Raw genomic sequence first — 26,245 nt, 5'->3', positions numbered from 1 at the left:
TTCGACTCCGGACTTATTAGCCGGAATATATTTGCAATGACCGCTTAGTCCTTTTATAAGGCATAGTTGGGCGTTATCAAATTTTGACGCCGTTGCCGGGAAACTAACGGTGTAGATGTAGGTGTACACATTGCTAGGTTGCAAGTTTGAACTTTTTTTTTTCTTGTATTTGAATTTTTTATTTATTTTTGTTTTACTTGTTGATTTTAGAAACATGGCATCTTGGAATTATGACAGTTTTGATGTTGGTAATTCTACTATTGATCCTCCTTATGCATATTGTGGAGGAAACCACCCATGACAAAATTATCAAAATATTCCTGAGAGCGAGTTATGTGCACCAACTCAATCTTATGTGTGGAATGTGTGTGATATGTGTGGTGGTCAAGATGATTACTTTCATGGTTGTGCTTATATATCTTATCCTCCCCCAACCCCTTACTTTGATGGTTCTACATTTTCATGTGAAGTGAATAAGAACAAAGAATCTTGGGAAGCTGACCTGAAGGAGATCAAAGATATGTTAAAGGGTCTCATGGATCAATATGCTGAGAAATTACTGCAGATACAAAGGCAAGAGACAACTATTCACAACTTGGAGGTTCAAGCTAATAAACTAATTGAACCTTGTAAAGTGCAACAAGCTTACATTGCGGATAATAACCAAGAAGAGCATGAATGGGCTGCAGAAATTGCCATTATAATGGAGGAGTTGAGAGTAGAATTTGACCAAATCAACCAACTAGAATTTGATGATGCCGATGTTATAGAAGAGATACTAGAGTCAAGCAAGGACATTGAAGATACATATTTAGTTGACTCTAGTGTCATTAGTGTTGAGGATGTAGACAGTCTCAATGCTCATGTAGTTGAACGCATTGGTCCACACTCCAAGTATTTTTCCACATTATTTTTGGATGATGATATAGAAATAGAGTCATCTGAGCCACTTTAGGAGTCAAGGAATGAGGAACAAGGCGCCTACATTCTGAAATGCTTCTTGCCAGAAAGTCGGGAATACACATCTCATCTAAAGGCCAAGAAGTGCAGAATACTACATTATTTTATTGGGCCAGTCAGATTCATTCCACCACCCCAGGAGCATGATCATAGAGCAGAATCAAAACTTGGGGTCCAATTCATATGTTCAAAGTGGAGGCAGAAAGTGATTCGTGTCGTGCCACGACATTAAATCAAGCGCTTGTTGGGAGGAAACCCAGCTTTACTGTTTTATTTTATTTTTTATTTTTATTTATTATTTTTGTAGTGTCGATTTTTGCTTTTCTAGGAGCATGGAAAGCAAAGCTATTGGAAGGATGCAACAGCAAACTAGATGGTTGGAACTAAGTGTGAGGTACCCGCATAAAGGACCAAGCCTGGGAGAAGTCTGAGTACCACATGAGTTGCTAGTGCTTCGGCCTTTGGCCCACCATGGAGTCTCTTTTACCCTCTTATTAGTTATGGTGTGCATTGGGGACAATGTACAATTTTAAGTGTGGGGTGAGGAGATTGTCTAGGTGACTTTCTATGCTATTTTAATTATGTTAGTTTAATTGATTTTTTTTTTAGAGAACAGAAATAGAAAAGATTGGACTTTTCCTGATGATGGATCTATTAGACAATTTTCTTGAGGGATTTAAGTCAAAAGGAAAAAGATAAAAAGATTTTCTTTTGTTAGGTAGTGTAGCAATTCCCCCTTGGTTTTTCTTTGTACCGCGGTTCTTTTCCAAGGGTTTTGTTTGAACCGGGTGTAGTTAGTTTTATTTGTTTTTAGGAATAGGAACCATTGTGCCATGAATTGAATTGAAGCAATATCTCTTAGCTTTGTTATGCCTTGAGAATAGTTAGTACTATGATTGTGACGCTTAGGCTCGGGTTTTGACTCTCGCATAAGTACCTTAAATCGTAGATTCTTAATTTTGCTTAACTGCTTTGACTGAAGCGTCGCGATGAAACCAATTCTGAGTGAGTTATGTGCCATGTCTGTGTGAGGTTTTGTATGTATTCTATGCATTGCATTTGATGTCTAGAACTTGCCCCGTGTGTTTGCAAAGCGAAATAGTAGTATTGTTCAGTCTAGGAAGTGATATAGGCATTTCTTTGTTAAGCTAGATATATAAAGTTTACCCACCTAAATGTTATGTACCGTAGTTAACCCCGTTGAGCCTATAATCTTGTTTCTTTGGTAACCACATTACAAGTCGTACCCCTTTGTTTTAATCGACCATATATTTGAACCTTTTCACCTCTCATGAGCACTTGAATTGTTATGAACTTTGTAAAAGTTAAAGTGTGGGGTGGTCGGTTCGGCTTTGGTGTGGAACTAATAAAATAAGGAGAAAGGTGCATTGTTTTGAAAAAGTAAGAGCCACTTGAATTGAAAAAGAAAGAAAAGAAAAATTAGTTGTATTGCTGTGAAAAATATCCCTTGATAGTGGTGACTCTTGATGTAATTGTGCTTAAAGAAATATGGAGTTAATATATATTGAGGTGAAGGTGGAGTTATGATTTGACATAAGTATGGGATGTGTGTTAAAGTATATGTATTAAAGTGCTTAAGGGAAGTGTAGTCACTCATATCCAAATGTATCCTACCCGACCCGCAGCCTACATTACAACCAATAAAAGTCCTACTTGATCTTAGACTGAATGAACTCGATTAGTAGAGTATTACACTACGGACAAGCCTATGGTGCATCTTTTGTAGCATATGAATGTTATTTCTGAGAGCGAGTGAATTCTTCCTATATTGAGTTCCTACGGTCTTAAAATTCATTGTGTGTGGAACTAATCTCTTTGATTGGGTGAGGGCACATGATTCATAAAGAAAAGGTAATGTTGTTGACATCCATATCAGAGTAAGTAAGTGAATTGTGAATAAGGCATGGTATTTGTGAGTCGAATCTTGAGGCGAGGATGTCACACTTGTGTGCTTAAACTATTTTAAAAATTCTTGGTGTAATGAGTTAGGAGAATTGCTTAAAAAGGCCGTATCAATAAGTGTAGTTTGATTGCTCGAGGACGAGCAATGTTTAAGTATGAGGTATTGATGTGTGGCTATAATTCCATAGTTTCGTACATTATGTGCCTTGCATTTTACATGCTTTAATGATAAATTACACTTTATTTATGCATAATGGAGTCTATTTTATGTGTAGGTGAATTGGAGATGAAAGTTGAGCAAAATGGATATTTAAACATTGAAAGTGTGCTCGAGAACAGTGAAAAGGAGAGACCTGGCGAGGCCAGCCAAAGGCCAGGCTGGACCAGGCTTTAGCCTAGCGAGGCCAGCCTAAGGCCAGGCTGGACCAGGCTTTAGCCTGGCGAGGCCAGCCAAATTCCAGGCGTTAGGCTGGCGACGCCAAGCCTGAGGCCAAGTCCAATCCGAGTTTTGAAGACTTAATTCATTCCGGGTTTGACTAAGACTCGGCCCACACGTTTAGGGTTTCTTCTACACATATAAATAGACCTAAAAATACCACTTGGAAGGAGGTTTTTCAGCAGCCACGTTTTTGGGCAGCTAGAGGCAAGGAGAGCTGGTGGAATCACCTCTTGGGAGTTAGAATCATCTATTTCTACATCTTTTCATCTTTACTCTGTATTCTAATTATGCAAAATATTTGGGATATTTTTACTATGAGTATGAGTAACTAACTTTCTAATCTAGGGTTTTGATGGAACCTATTGAAGGATAATTTTCTTGTTATGTTAATATAGATTTGCCGTAGTATTTTCTCTATTTGTTCAGCTATATTATTCTTGTGGTTGATTGAAGGGCTCTTAATTAGCTGTGCCTATTTAGTATGTATTACTCGGGAGAGAGTGCATATTTAGGTAGTTGTTGAACAACATCACTCCTAAACGTATATGAGGGATCAATACGGAGGTTTAAAGGTGGGTTTAGGGATAACGAAACCTTGGTGCGATCTGAGTGAGCTGTGCTTAATGCTAGCTAGCGTAATTTGGGAGAATATGTCTAGTAAATTGTGGTAATTACTCGGGAGAGAGTTACGACAGTTAGAGTGCTCATGGTCGATAAAGAAGACTTAGGCAAATTTGTAGAAAACGTAGCGGAAAAGATTCCGACAATAGGGAAAATCACAACTCTAGACCTCCATAGTCTTGTATAGAATTTCATCCATGTTAGTTGATAATTTTACCGGTTTATAATATTTGCTAGTTAATTAGTAGAAATAAAAATCAAATCTTTATAACTAGAAAATTATTCGAACTTGTGTTTCTTTGCAATATTGAACAGTTGTAGCTAAGCCTTAGTTCTCTGTGGGATTCGACTCCGAACTTGTAAACCGGATTATATTTGTAACGACCGCTTAGTCCTTTTTATAAGGCATAGTTGGGCGTGATCATTACCGTAACCCTTACATTTACACTATGCGATTTACCCTTATATTTGATTTATTTTCAAGTCACTGTCATAAAACTAACCGGAGATGGACTAATGTACCGAAATGACTAGAAGTAGACGGCTTATGGAAGCTGATTAGCTGAAATCAGAAAAATTAACTCCATTTGGGACATACAACATGATTTTAACATGTCAAGAAAGAAGAACCCTCGCGCAATAGCACATGGCTAACCAACTTGTCAAAATTCAAATAAGACGATCCATCTGGAGAAGAGATAGTTTCTTCTGTCAACTTCTTCCACTTCAATGCATTTTCTTTCATCTCTATACCTTTTTCTCCGATCATCAGCTCTTTAACAAGTTCTTCTATCACTTTCCTCTTCACATTGCTATCAATTTCCATTCCTACACCCAAGCAATTACAAATAAACCAACAATTTGTTTGTTGATCTGCAAAGAAAGGCCAACACAACATTGGCACACCAAATGATATACTTTTAAAAGTCGAATTCCATTTACAGTGCGTTAAAAATCCTCCTATTGACGGGTGACTTAAAACTTGTTCTTGAGGGCACCAACCATCTAGTAAACCTCTTTCCTTAGTCTCCCCGAGAAATTCAGGAGGCAAAATGACAGAATCACCCTTGACTATATCCGATCTAATAATCCACAAAAAATTCAATTTGGTATTAGCAAGTCCCCATGCAAACTCAACTAGCTGCTCGGGGGTCAATACAGTAATACTTCCAAAATTCACATATACAACTGAATTTGGTTTTTTAGTATTAAGCCATTGGAGACAGTGAGTATCTTCTTTCCATAGATTTGATCCAATTGATTTCAAATCTTCGTCTTGAGTTAAATTATTCAAGAAAGAGTGAAAGGGTCCAAGAGTATAAACCGCTGGGAACATGGTCGAAATAGGCTTCAGAACATCAATTTCTAGTGCATCGAAAGTGTTCAAAATGAGTGCTGAGGCTTTAGGAATTTTGTCCAAGATTTCTTCCATTATAAATTTGATTACCATATAGCTAGGTTCGTCGACTGTGGCTCTAATGAAGCTTGGCAGATTTTTAAGACGGATGCCTTCCATGCCTGGTATCCAATCTATAGTGGTGTCTAAATGGCCGCTGGTCAAATAACTATGATCTGAAATTAAACCAATAAAAAGAAACTGTAACTAATTTCCATATTGAAAAAAACTGGAAAAGAAAAACTACAATTATCTTCCAGATATTTATAGCTGGATAGCTAAAGAATAAAGTTTCATTTCAAAAAGAACTGGAAAAGACTATTAGACTAACGTAATAGTTAGTACAAAAAGTTCAAATGGTGTGACTAATTGTCATTGAATTGTACTCCAATTAAGTTCGTATTTCCACAAAACATTGAAAATATGAAACTAGCCCTCGTAAACATAAGGAAAATATCCACATGGGTTCTCCAAATTGTTGAAGGAATTAAAAAGGAAAAAAAAAAAGAGAAGTTGTACAAGGGATGATATGAAGTACTAATATTTCAGAGTATTTAGCTTTTATGCACTGCTCAGTAGAAAAAGATTTTATCCTATCAGCTAATGGTGTAAATAGGTTGGTTGGTTCGGATTTTTTAATTACCAAACCAAATTAATGGTGTCGGATTTTTAAATCTATAAACCAGTCAAACCAACAAAGTCGGGTTTTTTAATCTCGGGTTTTTCAATCACGATTTTCGGGTTTGACTCAGATTATCGATTTGGTACGGTTTATCGGTTTTCTTTGTACACCCCTACAATTAGATATGTAAACGAAAACTACGTGTAACTATCCATAAAAAATGAAACTATTTAAACGAAAACTACGTGTAACTATCCATAAAAAATGAAACTATTTAAAGCATTCTAATTTTGCTTTCATACCTTTTAGTGGACAATAACCTTCTTCCACAAGTTTAGGATATTGTAAGAAAGCCCATAAGGCACAACCACTAGCAGTCCAAAAGGCAACATTAGGAATACCTAATTCCTTAGAAACTTCATGAGTGAAGCTCATGCCAGCATCAGAAACTATGCAACTATATTAAGTAACTACTCCTATCATGTTAAGTAGTACAGTAAAAGTTAACTACAGTAGATTGTTTAAAGGCAGCATAGGTATGTGACTTGAAAAAGATTATAATGTAAACTTTAGATATCAAGGTTTAAATTTGAATAGACAAAAAAAATATTAGGTAATTTCTTTACATCTATCTAAGCTTGTTTGGTAGAGTTTCCTTTATCCGTTTTGGTGGGAGATAGCAAACACTCCGTACAATAGTCGAGATACATGCAAATTGGCACAAGTGCACCACCATTGAAAGAAAGTTACATGTCACAGGCTATGGAGAAATTTTTATTAAACAGTAATCAAATAGTCCAGAGCATAAAATTGACCTTTTGCTTTTTACATTTTCCATAATATTAAGTTTACATAACACAGGTTTAAATTTCAACTAATCAAAGCTTAACTTCCGGTCAGATCCGGATTGCTCTGCTCGTGTATGAATCTATAAATCAATTTTTGCTTTTACATTTTCCATAATATTAAGCAAGATATATTAAAAAAAAAAAAAGAGGAGTTATTATGTAATCATTTGAGTGCATACCTGGTGATTTTATTATTAAGTCGTGATTGTGCAGAAAAGAGTCAACTTCGTACAATTATTTTTTTAGTCATAATCACTTTGGCGGCATCAGCATTTTTTTTTCTTTTTCTGGAGCATCATTTCTTTACCAATGCACAACGTTAACAAACAAAAGAGTAAATATATTATATTGTATACGGGTAAACCGAGGCTAATGAACATCCCGATTTTCCAGCCAGGCAAACGAAGCAAGGACATGACTGCAAGGAATCGGAATCGAAGCCAGGAGCCTCTCGTATCAAGGCCCGAGCAAAACACCTTCTCTCGGAGCCATCGAGACCACGCCCCCGGGTCCGGTTCGAGTTCCAAGACCTAGGAGAGCATTATTAAACGACCATGCACGATTAACAAACGGTCGTGATATCCGTGTCCAACCGGATATCACGGCGTGAATCTCGACCCGTATCGACAGCAGATCAGTGATTAGCGAAAAGGAAGATTTTTACCTTTCTTAGAATTGTGCCTAGGGTAAAACTCCCCTACTATATAAAGGGCAAGCGGATTATTAAATAGACACACTGTAACACGCACATCAAGGCAATGTACATTTATTTTCTCTATTTCTAAAGGTCATTCAATGTTCTTAATTTTGTTCATAATTCTTCATAAGTGTTTGGCTTTGAACCGAAGGCAGGCTAACTGTTAGGCTCACAACTGAGCTCGGAATCGATACTACCACTGGTTTGGCAATTTATTCTATCTTTAACCTGTTCATCCAACGTTATTAATCGCTTGTATTGAATTAGTCCACATATCCTTAAAACCCCGTATAAATTCAATTGTTATCCATTTTTAAGGGTAAACAATTTGGCACTCACCGTGGGGCTAAGGATAATAATGGTAATTTGATACAAATTTCCATAATACACTCTGTTTTACGCTTGTTCTTTGAGATTTTAACTTCAGGTCAACCTAAAAATGTCAAACTCTCAGTCTACTCATTTGAACATTGACGCCGAATCTTGCCATCACGGCGAAAACAACAATATCGTGCCTAGCAACAAGGTACCCCCTGCCGATCCCAATGGAGCCCTAGTTGCAAACCCAGTTGGCAGCAACTCGCATGTGGCCAACGACGTTAACCTGCCAACCAACCCTGAGAAGAGTGTTCACGGAGGAGCCCGACCTACGACTCAAGGTACGCCTGAAAGTGAAGGCGAAAGAATCAATATGCGGGTGATCTTCGAAATGTTATAGACCCAACAAGCGGCGATAGCATAACTGCAAAATCAAAGCCTCGCCCCTAGCAGAGTTGAGCCTGAACCATCCTAGCAAAGCATCCGAAGGAGTGATCACGCCACAGAAAGGCCGGGTGAAGTTGAGCCCCGGGCCAACCCCAAAATAATTAAAGATGCTTGAGGAACTGACAAAGCGGGTGGAATCGGGGGATAAGAAAATTGAGGCCAACGACAAAAATGTGGAGACCTATAACTCCAGAGTCGATCAAATCCCAGGAGCACCCCCGATATTGAAAGGCCTGGATTTAAAGAAATTTGTCCAAAAGCTTTCCCTCCAAGTGCGGCACCAAAGGCAATCCCGAAGACGTTCCGCATGCCCGAAATCTGAAGTATAATGGAACTACATACCCAAATGAGCACGTGACCTCCTACGTGTGCCATCAAGGGAAATGACCAAGAAGATGACGAAATCGAGTCGGTTTTGCTAAAAATGTTCGGGGAAACCCTATCCAAAAGAGTAATGATATAGTATCACAACTTACCCCCAAATTCTATTGATTCGTTTGATATGCTTGCAGACGCCTTTGTGAAAGCGCATGTCGGGGCCATCAAGGTTGAGACGAGAAAATCGAACATTTTCAAGGTAAAACAAAGAGATCACGAAATGCTTAGGGAATTCGTATCGATGTTTCAAATGGAACGGATAGATCTACCCCCCGGTTGCATATGATTGGGCCATTCAGGCGTTCACTCAATGACTCAACCCCTGAAGCTCCTTGGTTTCACAGAATTTAATAGATTACCCGATGGTAACTTGGGCCGACGTCCGTAACAGCTACCAGTCAAAAATTAGAGTTGAGGATGATCATCTCAGGGCCCCGTTCGGGTCCGTTTATCCCATCAGAACTAGTGACAGGCCTAAGAGAGTCGTCGATCATGAACCGAGACCGAACAGAGACCGGTATCAACTGTATAGTGGGGATCGAAGGGGCAACGGATATTGGCGTAACCCCACGAGAAACGAAAAGAGGAAAGATCGAGGCCGGGGACTTATGAGCAAAAACGATTTTGACAGGCCACTCGACACACCAAGGTTATCGGAATATAACTTCAATGTCGATGCTACCAGCTTTATATCTAGCATTGCAGACTGACCCTTCCGAAAGAGACCCTAACTTAATGTGTAAGTATCATGGCACTCATGGCTATAGAATCGAGGACTGCCGACAATTAAGAGAAGAAGTGGCCCGGTTATTCAATAACGTGCATCTCCGGAATTTTTGAGTGATCGAGCCAAAAATCACTTCAGGAATAGGGACTCAAACAAACAAACCGAACAAGAAAACCTCAGCACGTCATCAACATGATCATTGATAGAGTCTACATCCCCCAGGGACCAATGCTATAGCTCACCAAGGTGTCCATCACAAGGGAAAAACAAAACCAAGATTATATCCCGGTATATCTCGGAGGGAACCATTTCGTTCAATGATGAGGACGCTGAAGGCATCGTACAACCGCCTAATGATGCACTGGTAATATTTGTACTTATAAATAAATCTCGAGTTAAGCGTATATTGATTAATCCAGGTAGCTCGGTCAATATCATCAGATCGAGGGTCGTAGAGCAGTTGGGTCCACAAGACCAAATAGTGTTGGCAGTCCGAGTTTTAAACAAATTCAACATGGCTTGCGAAACTACTAAAACGGAGATAACCCTATCGGTGAACACCGCCGAGACCTTTCAGGAAACGAAGTTCTATGCGATCGAAGGGGATATGAGATATAATGCTATATTCGAAAGGCCATGGATTCACAACATGAGGACAGTACCCTCGACACTACACCAGACACTGAAGTTCCCCACACCGGGAGGGATCAAGATGGTTTACGGAGAGCAGCCGGCCACAATAGAAATGTTAGCAATCGATGAGGTGATCTCGATGTACGCACTCTCGACATCAAAGAACACGGAGCCGGTTAGGAAGGAAGCAACTAAATATAAATCATCGATACCGGATCCGACCGAATCGGATAAGCAAAGAGCAGGCGAGGATGATGATTACGGAGTTCCTAGGTCGTTCATCACCCTGATGATTCCGATTCCACCAAATCAACGGTCGATGAGCTATAGCAAGTCATATTGATCGAACACTTGCCCGATCGGAAGGTATACCTGGGCACGGGGTTAACTCCCGAGCTCAGGAAAAAACTCATTAAATTCTTTATAGCTAACATAGATTGTTTCTCTTGGTCCCATCTTTATATGATATGGATCCCGCCAGAAAAAACCACTCATAAGCTGAGCTTGGATCCAAAGTTCCACCCGGTTAAACAAAAGATGAGCCCTCATTCCGAAGTCAATCACGCATTCATCAAAGTCGAGGTATACAAACTCCTTAAAATAGGTTCCACTAGGGAAGTTAAGTATCCTTATTGGTTAGCTAACATAGTGGTAGCACCTAAAAAGGGAAATAAGTTAAGAATGTGCATAGATTACAAAGACTTGAACAAGGCGTGCCCCAAGGACTCTTTTCCTTTTCCTAACATCGATATTATGACCGATGTGATGGCCGAGCATGAGATACTCAGCTTTCTCGACACCTATTCCGGGTATAACCAAATCTGGATAGACCGGGCAATCAAGAAAAAACTTCCTTTATCACTAAATTCAGCACCTATTATAATAACGTAATGTCGTTCGGAATAAAGAACGATGTTGCCACTTTTTAACGCCTAGTAAACCGGATGTTCGAAGAATAAGTAGAAAAATCAATGGAAGTTTATATTGACGACATCTTAGTTTAGTCTGTGCGAGTAGAGGACCATTTGAAACATTTGCAGGAAACCTTTGACATACTGAAGAGATATAATATGAAGCTGAACCCGGAGAAATGCGCATTCAGGTTCGGATCCGGGAAGTTCCTTGGATTCATGGTGTCCAACCGAAGGATTGCGATCAATCCCAATAAAATTGAAGTTATAAAGGACATCACCATGGTGGACATTGTCAAGGTCGTTCATAGGCTAACGGGGCGCAGAGTCGCCTTAGGCTGGTTCATATCGAGGTCCTCCGATAAGAGCCATCGGTTCTTCTCAATATCGAAGAAGAAGAAGAATAACTTTTCTTGGACCCTGGAATGCCAACAAGCTTTGGAAGAACTCAAACGGTACCTTTCGAGTCAACCATTGCTTCATACTCCAAAGTCGGATGAGTAGTTGTACCTGTACTTAGCGGCATCCGAGGTAGCGGTAAGTGGAGTCCTAGTCCGGGAGGAGGAAGGTACGTAATTTCCTATTTACTATGTTAGTAGAACTCTGGGCGAGGCCGAAATAAGGTGTAATGACCCGGACGATCGATTTGAGAATTTAAGTCCGGTACGGAGGCATAAGGACCTGAGCAGCTTCGTATTATGTGTATTGACTGAGTGCGTGGTTGAATTCCGTTACCAGATGTTTCGGAGTGATTTGGGACACTTAGTCCCTAAAACGGAAGCTTAAGTCTTAGGATTTTGAAACCGTAATCGAAATTATGTGAAGACGACTCTGGATTGGAGTTCTGTCGGTTCTGTTAGCTCTGTTGGGTGATTTTGGACAAAGGAGTGTGTCCGAACTGTGAATCTGAGGTCTGTAGCTGATTTAGGCTTGAAATGGTGAAAGTCAAATTTTTGGAGATTTGGACCGGAAGTAGACTTTTTGATATCGAGGCCGGAATACGATTTCCGAGAGTTGGAACAGCTCTGTTATGTTATTTGGGACTTGCCTGCAAAATTTGACGTCATTCTGGATTGATTTGATAGGTTTCGGCATCAGTTGTAGGAACTTGAAGTTTCAAGTTCTTTAAGTTTGAATTGGAGGGTGATTCGTGATTTTAGCGTTAGTTGATGTAATTTATGGTCTCGACTAAGTTCGTATGGTGTTTTAGGATTGGTTGGTATGTTTGGTTGATATCCCGGGGGCCTCGGGTGAATTTCGAGTGCTTAACGGATCAAAAGTTGGATTTGAGTTGTTGCTGAAGTCTTCAGGCATCTGTCATTTTCGCACCTGCAGTGGAGAGACCGCACGTGCGATGAGTCAAGCGCAGAAGCGGAAAAATGGAGGAGTGCCAGGGGTCGCAGGTGCGAGGTGAATTCCATATCTGCGATGCGCGCAGATGCGTTAGGGTCATCGTAGGTGCGCAATGTCCGCAGAAGCGGAAGGGATTTCCGCAGGCCCGCACGCGCAGGTGCGGCCCTTTCATCGCAGGTGCGAAGGCAGAGGGGGTAAGTGATTTGCGCAGATGTGCACATTTTTCCACACAAGCTCACCCGCAGGTGCGAGCCCAGGCTCCGCAGGTGTGGAAATACCTGGCAGTGGTTAAAACCGAAGGGCTTCGCGATTTTTGTCATTTTTGGACTTTGTAACTCGATTTAGGGAGATTTTGTGAGAGCATTTTTGAGCGATTTCTTGAGGTAAGTCCCTTGTGCTTATTTTTTATCAATAATCATGCTTCCCCATGTATTTTCCCACCTAGTTAGTGTGTATTTAAGGTGGAAATTCGAAGTTGGAGGCTAGAAATTTGGGAGTTTGAATTGTGGATTTGGAGGACCATTTGGTGTCGGATTTTAGTAAATTTTTCTGTGGTTAGATTCGTGAGTGAATAGGCTTTCGGATTTTGTGACTTTTACCCGATTTCGAGTCGTGGGCCCGTGTTAAAGTACCCCAATTTCTGATTTTTTGTTAAAGTATTGATTTAATTAATTAGATGAGTCTATTATGATTGTAATTATGATATGTAATTGCTTTTGGCAAGATTTGGGCCATTTAGAGCCAGATATTCGTGGAAAGGGAATTCTTACGGATTGATTGAGCTTGACTCGAGGTAAGTATCTTGCCTAACCTTGTGTGGGGGATTTTCCCCTTAGGATTTGAGTCATCTATGTTGATTATAGTCTGTGTACGCGAGGTGACGAATGCGTGCTCGGACTTATTTGTGAAAAGTTGGCCTTTAAGGGTTCTTATGTCCTTATATTCAATGTGTATGATATTTTTCTTGATACGCTTGAATTCCTATTTTCTAGTTTCACCTCTACATGCTTTGATCGGAGATAAATGCTTTAGGATTCACTCTTACTGTCTATTTGACCCTTATTCGACTTAACCAAAGATTTTACCTCTTTTATCGTTGTGCTATATTTTTCATAACTGCTTATATTTAATTGAAATCATTATTTTCTCATCCTATAATTGTTTAGTCTTAATTGGAGCTATGATTATCTTCCGCTGCTTATCCTTACTTGAATTGTTGAATATTCCTCGTAATTGCTCAACCTCAAAAGGAGTTTAGATAACCTATATCTTAGTTGACTTGCCATTATTTAGAAATATTTGACTCGTGTTGGCTTCTTATTGTTAACTTGACTATTGTGGAGTCATTGCTACATTTTTGTTTTGTTTTCCCTTGTTAAGCTGTTCTCCTTGTGCCTAGCATTCTTTACTGTGGTTATTCCTTGTGAATGAGTTCTACCGTTCTTGTAATTTAAATTCTTGAGTTGATTTGCTCGTCGTACTTTGCATTTCTGTCACTGTTGTTTTTGTACTCGTTGTGGTGATGTACGAGGTTTATGTCGTGTTATAGTTGTTATCTCTGTTGTTTGCACTACATATTTAAATTGGGACTACAGACGTATTCCGGGAGATCCCACAGCATTGCATATTTATTTTGGGACTACGGACGTATTCCGGGAGATCCCCCAGCACTGCATATTTAAATTTGGACTACGGACGTATTCCGGGAGATCCCCCAGCACTGCATATTTAAATCGGGACTACAGACGTATTCCGGGAGATCCCCCAGCACTGCATATTTAAATCGGGACTACAGACGTATTCCGGGAGATCCCCCTGTCTTGCATAATTACTTTGGGACTACGGACGTATTCCGGAAGATCCCCCAGCACTGCATATTTATTATGGGACTACGGACGTATTCCGGGAGATCTCTACCCCCCTGTACTGCATAATTAATTTGGGACTACGGGACAGTATCTTGGTAGATTTCCCCTGTGGTTATATCTATGTTCGGAGCTGCTAATCTTCCATGCTTAGGTGTCACAGGGTGACTTATACTCGAAGGGTATTACTTGAAAAGTTTATATTTGAAAAGTATTTATCTTGAAGGAACTATGTTTGAAGGATATTTATTTGAAGGGGTTATGCTTGAAAAGTATTTATCTTGAAGGAACTATGTTTGAAGGATATTTATTTGAAGGGGTTATGCTTGAAAAGTATTTATCTTGAAGGAACTATGTTTGAAGGATATTTATTTGAAAGGGTTATACTTGAAAAGTATTTATCTTGAAAGAACTATGTTTGAAGGCTAATTATTTGAAAAGTTTATATTTTGAAAGGTTTTATCTTGAAAGAACTATGTTTGAAAGATATTTATTTGAAGGAAGTATATTTCAAAAATAATTTCTTATTGGAAAGGATTATATTCTAAAGACCTCAATTTAAAAACTTACGGGTGAAAGTTTACACTTGAAGGATTTGACTAATTTGTTGGGGTTTGTTGGCTGAGACCTGATGTGAAAACTATTGCAGCTGTTGAGTTACTGCTTGCCTTTACTGTATTGTGATTTTCGGATTTGGGTTGTGTTTCCGTTTATTCTTCTATGTCTTATTCTAGTGTTCCGCTGTTACTTGTTATTTTTCCTTCCTTATTGCAATTGCTATGTCGTTAGCCATATTGCTGGGTCCTTATATAGATGTCATGCTCTGTCATCCCTATACTTATGCTTGTTCAATTTATTAGACCAGTGGATGTCTTGACTAGTCCTTGTCACTACTTAACCGAGGTTAGTCTTGATACTTACTGGGTACCGCCGTAATGTGCTCATGCTACTCTTATGCACATTTATTTTGTGCAGATCCGAGTATTTGTTTGTTAGTTAGCTATGTGGACTGTTGCTGCGGAGACTCAAGGTAAACCTGCCGCTGCGTTCGCAGGCTTCGGAGTCACCTTCAAATTTTTATTTTGCACTGTTTATTCTTATTTCTGGACAGTTGTATTTAGAAGTTCTCTAGCAAACACTCTGTAGAGCTTATGACTTGTACTACCGGTTTTGGAAATTGTAAGAGATTCTATTTAAGTAATGCTGTTGTTTCAATTATTGTTAGGCTTACCTAGTCCCTAAGACTAGGTGCCATCACGATACCCAAACGGAAGGGAAATTGGGTCGTGACACAAGGTATCCTCACCTGGAAAAATTGGCGCTCTCTTTGTTAAGCGTCTCTAGAAAGTTAAAGCCGTATTTTTAATGCCACCCCGTATGTGTCGTAACTTCTTACCCACTAAGGAATATTATGCACAAACCCGGGCTCTCGGGCAGGTTAGATAAGTGGGCCATAGAAATTAACGGGTACAATATCGAATATCGACCCCGAATCGCCATCAAATCACAAATTTTGGCAGGCATAATTGTTGTTAACCTCGGGGACTTCCTCGGGAATATGGACTCTCTTTACGGATGGTGCCTCAAACGCAAAGGGGTACGGACTCGGCATCGTGTTGAATCTATCTACGGGTAACATAGTTAGACAGTCTATTAGAACTGTGAAATTGACTAACATTGAGGCCAGGTATGAGGCCATGATTTCAGATCTCGAATTGGCTAAAAGATTTGGGGCCGAGGTGGTCGAATCTAAGTGTGATTCCCTCCTTATGGTAAATCAAGTCAATGGGACGTTCGAAGTAAAGGAGGAACGAATGCGAAGGTATTTAGACAAATTGCAGGTAAAGCTGCATCAATTCAAGGAATGGACCCTACAACACGTACTCCGAGATCAAAATAGCGAGGTCGGTGCTCTGTTTAACTTGGGGTCATCGGTTAATGATGATGAATTTAGCTCACGAACGGTCGTACAGCTCATGAAATCGGTAGTGGAATAAGGCCATGCTGAAATAAACTCAACAAGTTTAACTTGGGATTGGAGAAACAAATACATAGACTATTTGAAGACAGGGAAGTTGCCCTCAGATCCTAAAGAATTGAGAGCTCTACGCATGAAAGCGGCCAGGTTCAGCCTGTCCGAAGGGAATCTGTTCAGAAGAACATTCGATGGCCCACTCGCAATATGTTTGTGGCCGGGAGATACCTAATATGTCTTGAGAGAAGTTCATGAAGGCACCTGCGGGAACTATTCAGGGGCAAAATCTTTGGTTCGGAAGATAATCAGGGCTGACTATTACTGGGTCGACATGGATAAAGATGCAAGGGACTGTGTACGAAGATGCGACTGTTGTCAAAGACAGGCAGCGATGATCCATCAACCCAGAGAGCTACTCCATTCGGTCTTGTCCCCATGGCCGTTCATGAAATGGTGAATGGACATCGTCGGTCCCCTGCCATGGGCACCTGGTAAGGGTCAATTCATATTGTTTATGACTGATTATTTCTCTAAATTGGTCGAAGCTCAAGCATTCGAGAAAGTACGAGAAAAATAAGTCATTGACTTCATTTGGGATCACATAATATGCTGGTTCAGGATACCGGCCGAGATCGTATGTGATAATGGGAAGCAATTCATCGGCAGCAAGGTAAACAAATTTTTTTTAAGACCACAAAATTAAATAGATACTCTCCATACCCTATCAGTCTAGTGGGAACGGAGAAGTGGAATCTAAAAACAAGACCATACTCCAAAACTTGGAAAAGAGGTTGACCGATGCCGAAGGGAAGTGGAAGGAAATTCTTCCCGGAGTCTTGTGGGCTTACCGTACAATTTTGAAATCTAGTACCGGGGCCACCCAGTTTTCATTAGTCTACAGTACCGAAGCAATAATACCAATCGAAATGGGAGAGCTGAGCCTCAGTTTTCGATATGCGACCGAAAAATCAAACGGTGAGGCCATGAGTACGAGCCTGGAACTATTAGATAAAATATGAGAGGTTGCCCTAGTCCGGTTGGCCACCCAGAAATAGCGGATAGAAAGATATTACAACAGAAGAGCCAACCTCCGACACTTCAGGATCGGGGACTTGTTGTTAAGAAAGATAACAGAGCATACCCAAAACTCGAACGAGGGAAAGTTGGGACCGAATTGGGAAGGACCATATCGGGTCGTCGGAATTACCGGCAAGGGCTCATAGAAACTCGAAGCGGGAAACGGTGTACCGCTACCGAACAATTGGAATGTGACGCATTTAAAGAGGTACTACTGCTAAGGTACGATCTCATTTACTTTTTTTTATAATATTAGAAATAATATTAACACTTGCAGGCCGTAGCCAAAGGAAAATGTGACTATTAGGTATAAAAGCACGCGTTGCACCCTTTTTCCCTTGAACCAGTTTTGTCCCAAATGGGTTTTCTGGAAAGGTTTTTAATGAGGTAGCAGTAAATCGTGCTAACTTAGATTCGAAAGCCAGTATTCAATCAGAGTCAATGGGCGCATCAACCACATCCGAGCCCTCTCAAAATCGACCTCGAATACTGGGGGCCATCACTCTCGGGCTAAGGTTCTTAGCAGGAAAGAAACTTTGTACTTGAACAACTTAGGCTCGATGGTTAGGATTTATTGTACGGGATAAATGGTCAAATGAACCATTTCAACATAGGCCACCTTAGACATAATACAGGCTTTTACAAGCTTTCGGTCATATACTTTATATGCAGAAATGAAAGAAAGTTTCCACCTTGCTATTACGAATTTTTGCCTCTTCAAATATAAATCCTAAGGGCTACCCCTATTCGGGGACTATCGAGCCTAAGTTCTACCCCTATTCGGTGATCGTCGAGCCTAAGGGCTATCCCTATTCGGGACTATCGAGTCCAAGGGCTACCTCTACTCGGGGACCGTCGTCCGAAATAAGTTCGGGCAACTCGGCCTACCAAATCCTGGAGGAACAAAACCTATTAGGATGTGCCTAAATACAAAAGGCTACGGCCACACTAAAAAATGACTTGAAGACGTCCGAAGCTCGTAATCAAAGCATAAGGCCTTCGTAAAATTTCAAAACTTGCTAAAAGGTTACCCTCAACAAAAGCATCTTGGGAAAACATCCGGCCACTCCGAATTTTCAAAGTCTCGATAAAATAAGATTTCATTGAAGTCAGGGTCTGTTCGGACCTCCGAAAAACAAACGGCTTATTACTACATCTGATTCTATGCTAAGTCATTAGAAATATTTGCAAGAGAAGAAATTATGAAAAGATGCTGAAAAAGTAGAGACTTGAAATTGCCAAAAAGGGAAATTTTATATATTCCGGAATGTATTTACTAAGGCCCAACAAAAACGGCCTCAAACTAAACAAAAAATATATACAAAACAAAAACTAAAAAAGCTCCGAGGCATTTATGCCTCATCTTCGTCGGGGCCCGATTCATCGCCAGAACCGTCGGAGCCTTCGGATCCCTTGGATCCCTCTGCGCCTGGGACTCGGAAAGTTTCTTTGCCTCGGCCTCAGGCTTTATTGCTTCCTCGATCTCGGTCGACAGATCAAAGCCTCATGCATTAATTTCTTCGAGGGTCTCCCTTCGAGACAGTCGCTTCACATATTCAGCATTAGTCTTCAGGCGGGCCTCGGCTGCTTCGACATAGGCCTTGTATTGGGCCACCATCTCGTAGGAATAGGCAGAGGTTGTCTCCATATTAGACCTCGTCGCTTCAAGATCTTTACCGAGGGCGTCCCGTCCTGCGGAAGCCGAGCTCGGTTGTTCTCGGAGATCTTCATTCAGCTGAGCCCGCTTATCAGGTTTCTCCTTCGTCACCCAAAGCTGAACCTATACCGAAGACAACTTTGCCTGGGCAGTTTCCTTCCCTGTGGCCAGAAAATCTACCTTGCTCTTCCACCCATTGGACATGGCTTGGATCTCGTCCATCTTCTTTCGGAGTTGGTCGACCTGGTCGATCTTCTATTGGACCTACGAGGTTTTGCCGTTAGCCACTACGACTAGTTCCTTGTTTCTAACTTCAAAGAACTTTACCTTTTCGACCAAGTTGGGGTGCTCCCGCCTCAAGGCCGATGCTTCTTTTTGAGCCCTATCCAGCTCGGCATGAGGGTCCTTAATGACCTCGTCTTGTTGCTCGCTGAGGAGCTTGTACGTATCCGTTTTATGAGCCTGCTCCTTGAACTCAATCTCGAGCTAGTTGACCTCGACACGGTATCGTATGATGCTTTCGTGATGAAGCATCGAGGCGTGCAAAACAATGAAAGTCGTGTGAAATATCCAAAACTAAGTAAAATCCAAAAAGACGTAATGATGCCTTACCCGGTTCAGCGCCTGTTGCGCCTCGTTGAAAAGACACAGCACGTCCACCTTGTTCATGTTTGCCTGGTCCTCCTCGGTCACCAGGCATCGGAGGTAGCTGGCTACTCCCATGGGAGTAGATAAAACCCAGGTATCCTCTGGAACAGTAAGGATAACCGATCTCTTGTGACCGGGATCCACACTCAGAGCAGGAAACTGATTAATCAGTTTTGGGCTCGAACTCGACCCACCAGATTCCGATGATGTATCCTTCTTCAGGACTTCTAGATTGCCCAGCCTAGAAAAATCTTTCAAAGTAGACGATTCCACGCCATTAAAGAAAGAATGAAACGGATCATCCACGCCATGAACCCCTTCATTGGATTTCTTATTCCCTACTTGGGCCTCCTCGAGCATGGACTTGGTATAGGAGGGCGTCCCCATAATTTCTATTACAACGGACACTTACTTCGTAGCGGAGTCGGCATCCCGGAGGGTCCCACCCCCGGTCTCCATATCGACCTCTCGAGTTTGAGGGAGGTCGGCCTTACGAGTCTCCCCTTCGGCTGCCTTCTTCTCTCCGGGAGGGGTCGATCCATGGGCGATAAAAATGTTGTCTTCTTCCGGCTCATCCCTGATATGGAGAAGAGAATCAGAGTCTGGCACCCTGGAGTTGGTGCTCATCCTGGGATTGCGAGCCACCCTCTTATTGGGTTTCACCTCAGGACCCGGGGAGCCAATAGGTTTTATTTTCCTTTTCTTTTTTTCCCCCACGGCAGCCCCGGGCTAACCCATAACAGAGGGATCAGCGGACAAGGATGCGTCCTCGTCCCATTCCAAAGGCCTAAGCTCGGTGGTCTTAGGCAAACCTATGAAAGAAAGAAGAGAAGTTAGTATGATGTGAGCTAAGGATACAATAATAGCTATTTGGAGGGGACCATGAGAATGGGCTTCCCATCGGCCCTTCGAAATCTTGCGCCATGATAGCTCGAAGTATGACATCTGTTTGCATATACCTTCGATCTACTCCTTAAGCCGGGGAACTGCATTTGGGATCCGGGAAACAGCTGCACAACCGCATATATAAATGATAAGGAAGGAAATGAAAGGAAATCGACACTTAGGGAAAGGCCGCACTTACGAGATGCATTCTACTTCACGGGGAATGGCATGAACTCGAGAGGGATAAAGTCCTCGGTCTTCACCCTGACGAAACTCTCCTGCCAGCCTCGGTCTTTATCACGACCCTCGGAATTGCAGAAGTGGCACAAAGGCTGCAGATGCGTGGATCGCGGGACAGAAATATGAGATTCGAGGGTTTTGATTCATAATTTATTTTGGGACTTAAAGCGCTCGGTTTGAGGAAAATTTTCAAAGAATTTTCAGAGAGAGTTTAGGGGTAAGGAATTCTAACTCATTTTTGATTAATTCACATGAATCTATTGATAATTTCTTCATTTAATTAGTGCTTTGGAGTTGAAAATTGGAAAAAATGGTAGAAACTCCTTAGGCTAAATTTTCGAGTTTTAAAAGGCGAATTGAGGTCGGATTTGAGTAATTCTTATAGGGTTGGACACGATATCGAATGAGTGTTTGGATTTTGTAATTTTGGTCGGGTTCCGAGACGTGACCACATGTTGACTTTTTGGGGCGATTTTTTAATTCTTTACAAATAACATAATTTCATTGTTTAAATTAGTTTTCGATAGTTATATTTATATTATGTAATTGCTTTGGCTAGATTCGAGTCGTTCGGAGTTGAAAAATCGAGGGAAAGACCTTCTAGTTGATTAGTTTAGCGTGGTTTGAGGTAAGTGACTTGTCTAACCTTGTGTGGGGGAATTACCCCTTAGGATTTAATATCATTGTGATAATTGTGATATGTGAAAGCCGTGTACGCAAGGTGATGAGTGTGTACACAGGCTAAATATTGAAACTTTCGGTTTTTAGGTATGTAGATTCCTTTCATGCTTTAATTGAGTTACTTTAACATGTTATAGTCATCATATTTAGTCTAATTTCACATGTCTACTTGTCATATCTCTTACTTGCTAATTGCTCTACTTGTTTAGTTGAAATTCTTGTTTCCTTATTCCGTATTCACTATTTAACTGTTGAATTCTTACTTGAAATTGCACCCCTTGGGATATCTTGTTGTTGAAATTGGTATTGAGTTACAAAGGTCGCGATTCTTGTTGAGGCAAAGTGTTAAGTTGTAAAATATCACTATATCACTAATGTTAGGATTTACACACAATTATTTATTAAAAAAAATAAATATTCCTGTGAATGCTTGGTGAATTTTATTCTTTAAAGTGTGACATTATCTCTAATTTAGTATTATAGTTATTCAATTAAATATATCCCATAAAAGCATACTTTAACTACCAGAATAATACAATAAATTAACGGAATAAAAATTTTAACATTTATGTTGCAAAGTAAGAGGAGGAGGTCTTCCTAATGATCTTTTGTCAAAAGGTATATATTTTTTCTCATAAAACTTTTCATCTTCTCAATATATAATTAACAATAATTTAATTTATTTTAATTGTGTAGTTTTAAGAATCTATGCAACTTTTATTTTAATTTTAGATTTTGTTTTTCTTAGTCTTGGACTTTCTTAATTAGATAAAACTTAAGTAATATTCATTGATAATATACAGTTAATTGTACGTCACATAGATTATTTACTACAAATAAACTAAATTTATGAATTAAACCAAATGTATTTTATTTATTGGCAATTTGCTTTCTCATAAAAAGAGGGATAATATCTACATTTGTTGTTAACTCGATAAATTCTTTTTAAAATTTTTATTGATGTTTCTTAAACCCGCGCAAAGTGCGGTTAAGTTTACTAGTTCTTAAATATTGACCGTGAAACGAAAGTAAATGTTAGTACTAAATTTTAAGGGTTGGATTGTTACAGATATAGAAAAGAAAATGAGTTATCCATTATGAAATTTGAGAAATAATTGTATGTCCTGCTTCTTATTTAATATCTAATGATTATCTAACAATTTTATCTAAAAAGTTTAAATGTTGAAGGTAATTTGCACCTTATCCAATTAACTTAAATCATAATTTGACATATTTTGTTTTCGCACATCGTGCTAGTATATTATTATTTGTATATCTCCGTGTTGTACTATTTTCTTAGCTCTGTGTATTAAATCTTGTTACATTATTTGTTGTTTCAATTTCATTACTGTTTTAACACACTGTTTACAATTGGTCACTCTTTTATTTTTTTCCAGTAGGACCATGACCTGACCTCGTCACTACTCTACCGAGGTTAGACTTGGCACTTACTAGGTACCGTTGTGGTATACTCATGCTACTCTTCGACACATCTTTTTGTGCAGATCCGGGTACTTCTTGTCAGCCCGGACATTAGTCGGGATCCTACTCCGGAGACTTTAAGGTATACCTGCCGGCGTCCGCAGGCTTCGGAGTCCCCTTCTCTCTAGATCTCTTATTTCATTATCCTTTGTATATATAGACATGATGTATATGATTATCCAGTATTCATACTTGGAGCTTGTGACTTGTATTTTCATCGGGTCTCGGGATTTGTATATGCTGAGTTGAAGCGTTGTTTTATATATAGCTGTTGAGTTTGAGGATTTCATTTATTATTATTTCAATTATTCCGCATACTGTTAGGTTTACCTAGTCTTAGAGACTAGGTGCTGTCATGACATCCCACGGGAGGAAATTGGGATCGTGACAAGTTGGTATCCAAGCTCTAGGTTCATAGGTGTTATGAGTAACAAGCAGGTTTAGTAGAATCTCGCGGATCGGTACGAAGACATCTGTACTTATCTTTGGGAGGCTTCGGGATTCTAAACTTCTGTCTTTCTATTCTCTCACAGATAGTGAGGACACGCACAGCCGGATCGGATGACCAGAAACCTGCACCCCCTGGTAGAGCTGTGAGAGGCGGGAGTCGGGGTAGAGGCCGAAGACGTCCACGTGGTGCAGCCCGAGCACCTGCACGAGCTACTACTAAGGAGCCACCAGTAACTCCAGTTAGAGAGAATGCACCTGAGACGCCTGTTACTGCCCCAGCACTCCAGGAGACTCTCGCCCAATTTCTGAGCATGTTCGGCACTTTAGCTCAGGCAGGGTTGATCCCACTTGCTCATGCCATATCTCAGGCCTGGGGAGGAGCACAGACTCCCACCGCCCATACCCTAGAGCAGCTGGACAAAAATATAGTCCCATAATTATCTCGCAAAATTTATTATTGATATTTGTCTGTGAGATATGCAAGAGGTAAAAAAAAATTATTGAGGATTATTAAAAAGGCAATAAGCAAGATATATAGTCAATTGTAAGCTAATAAAAGATCACATGACAGTATAACAATACTCATTAAATTACAAGTAATGCAATAACTATAAGCAAAGAACAAAACAAAAAAATAAAATAAAATAGAAATTCTGTGTAAAAATATAAAAGGATAAGACTTACCTTATTTGAACTTGAAATGAAAAATAAAGTGATAGTAAGAATTTTGTTTAAATAACCATGATAATGTGCTGAAAGACGTGACTCGTTTAGTATCTATATATATATATATATATATATATATATATATATATATATAAAGTTGGGAATAAGAATCCTATGACCAGCATTTGTATTTATCTATTCTCTCCTATTTTTGATAATTTTCAGTTCTCTTCTTTTTTGTCTTCTATTTTTCACATTTACGTGCTTTGAATAAAAAAAATTCAACAGTCGCTTCTCCTATTTTTTCTCACCTAACAGTGGCTTATTTACTTCTCTTAGTAGTAAACGAAACACTCTCTCCCTTATCATGGTTGTCGTATTACTGGGATAAAACGCCTCCATCTCTTCTCCCTTTTTCCTCCTTCTAAAGTGATTGCCCAATTGCTGATATCTTTTCCTTTATAAATTGATGATTATTGCTGAGATTTTGAGTTAATCAACCCATATTATTTTTATTACTATTTTTCAATGTATGAATTCAAGCACTCTGTTTCCAAGCTACTATCATTAGGAACTACAGGTAAAATATTCTTGCTTGTGATTATGTAGTTTAATTTTTTTTTTTTTTTGTGGCTTCTGTATATAAATTTTGTCCTTCCTTTTCTCTTTGTAAGGAGATCCAAAAGGGATTCCTTTGACTCAACATGTCTCTCATACTGACCTGAAGTTCTTTTGAGCAAACCATGAAATATTGGCAAATTAGGAGACGTACATATGGTATTACTTTCCTTACTGATTGCTCATTATATCTATTAGTTCTTAATGTGTTCCTTAATTTGTTATTCAACTTTGTTGCTGGACTTTTGAGGTTTTTGTTCTCCTTCACGTGTTTCTACAATTTTGTTTTTCATGTTGACATTAATTACTGCTTTTGATAGGCAATTTTAGATGCTCCAATTTTTCATCAGTTTCCAACTTGATCAAACGTCCATTAGAATCTACTGAGGTTTAGTGGTAACACATTTTTATTTTCCTTATTTGTTGGTATATGTATATGATGCTGCCTGCGTTTCTTTGTCAGTATTTATCTATATATATATATATATATATATATATATATATATATATATATATATATATAAAGTGGGCAATAGAAAAGTGAGGTGGCACCTCTCTTAAGCCAAGAAACACATTTATCTTTTTTTCTTCTTTTTTTGGATTTTTCATCATTTTTTCCATTTATTTTATATTAAAAATTCTATCTTCATAACTCACACCTCTTTATCTTCATAACCTATATTTTTAATAATCTCAATAACTCATATGCCTTTCATATTCATAACCTCTAAATATTTAATATGTAAGTTTATGACTATTTATTATATGTTCCTCCATATGTACCTATATAAGGATTTCTACGTTTTGAACAAATATGATTGATACTAACTTTATATTCTGCCTATAATAGTTGAGCTATCTCTATGTCAAAGGTTGTAGTGGAAAAGAAAAATTATACTATGATATGGTATAATTTCTATTCTTTATTTTTTGTTCAAGGTAAATTGACGAAGATATTCCATACATGTGTGAATCTTAAGAAGAATGTTTAAGAGGAAGTGTCAAATAATGAGGTGAAGATCGAAGTAAAGCGTATTTCACAATTCTCATTAACGGTCTTTGATTTTGTCATCTTTAGGTTTATGTTGTATAAGTTGAAGTAGTGATTTTTTTCAAATAATACATAGAGATTTTGATATCTATTTTTTGTTGTATATATTTATACTCTACAATTATAACAACTTTGAGTCGTGATTTATCCAATGTCGAAGTGAGATTCTAATGTGTTTTTCTTTTCTTGTTATATATAGATTTAGCATTATATATTTTTCTATATGTTCTTAATATTGTCGCCTCTATTTCTTTTCTTCAATGAACTTTTTTGAATTAAGCATTAATCTATGACATTGATAATTTATAGATAACTTTAAGTTAACATATAATGTAATCTAATTAATTAAGAAATCACATGTAATAATAGGTTATTAACGATCAAAAATTTTAACACTGTGAATGGGTTAGGCTTTCAGTAGTTTAAAAATCACTAGGCAACGAGCTATTAACTTTATGAAATAAAGTATTTTTTATTTTCGGGTTATAGTATCGATGATTGAAAACTTAGTGAAGTTCATAATCAACTTGCAATCAATAATCATTATTCTAATGTTAGAATTTACACACAATTATTTATTAAAAAAATAAATATTCCTGTGAATGCTTGGTGAATTTTATTCTTTAAAGTGTGACATTATCTCTAATTTAGTATTACAGTTATTCAATTAAATATAT

General features: G+C 39.1%; 1 protein-coding gene and 1 long non-coding RNA gene across 2 annotated transcripts; one reads left to right on the top strand and one right to left on the bottom strand.

Moving 5' to 3' along the window:
- Positions 1 to 4,474: 4,474 nt before the first annotated feature.
- LOC138909048 (7-deoxyloganetin glucosyltransferase-like) lies at positions 4,475 to 6,415 on the bottom strand. The gene is made up of 2 exons (XM_070200079.1): positions 6,264 to 6,415; positions 4,475 to 5,515 (listed from the first exon to the last, which is right to left on the bottom strand). Exons 1-2 carry the CDS (start codon positions 6,394 to 6,396, stop codon positions 4,551 to 4,553), a joined length of 1,098 nt encoding a protein of 365 aa, XP_070056180.1. The 5' UTR covers positions 6,397 to 6,415; the 3' UTR covers positions 4,475 to 4,550.
- A 17,715-nt stretch (positions 6,416 to 24,130) lies between these two features.
- Positions 24,131 to 24,781, top strand: LOC138909051 (uncharacterized). The gene is made up of 2 exons (XR_011415553.1): positions 24,131 to 24,479; positions 24,574 to 24,781. It is a non-coding gene; the product is annotated as an uncharacterized lncRNA (long non-coding RNA).
- Positions 24,782 to 26,245: the final 1,464 nt, after the last annotated feature.

The sequence above is a fragment of the Nicotiana tomentosiformis genome, chromosome 4 (genome assembly GCF_000390325.3).
Source record: "Nicotiana tomentosiformis chromosome 4, ASM39032v3, whole genome shotgun sequence".
In the NCBI taxonomy this organism is placed as follows: domain Eukaryota; kingdom Viridiplantae; phylum Streptophyta; class Magnoliopsida; order Solanales; family Solanaceae; genus Nicotiana; species Nicotiana tomentosiformis.
The sequence above is the reverse complement of the archived record's forward strand: the minus strand, read 5'-3'. Positions and strand labels throughout refer to the sequence as shown.

What these genes read in the sequence shown, in the direction of transcription:
- LOC138909048 (XM_070200079.1), bottom strand. Translation starts at nt 6,396, where the DNA reads ATGAGCTTCACTCATGAAGTTTCTAAGGAATTAGGTATTCCTAATGTT. An exon ending in AGGTTATTGTCCACTAAAAG is followed by an intron (nt 5,516 to 6,263) that starts GTATGAAAGCAA and finishes GTTTAATTTCAG; the next exon opens with ATCATAGTTATTTGACCAGC.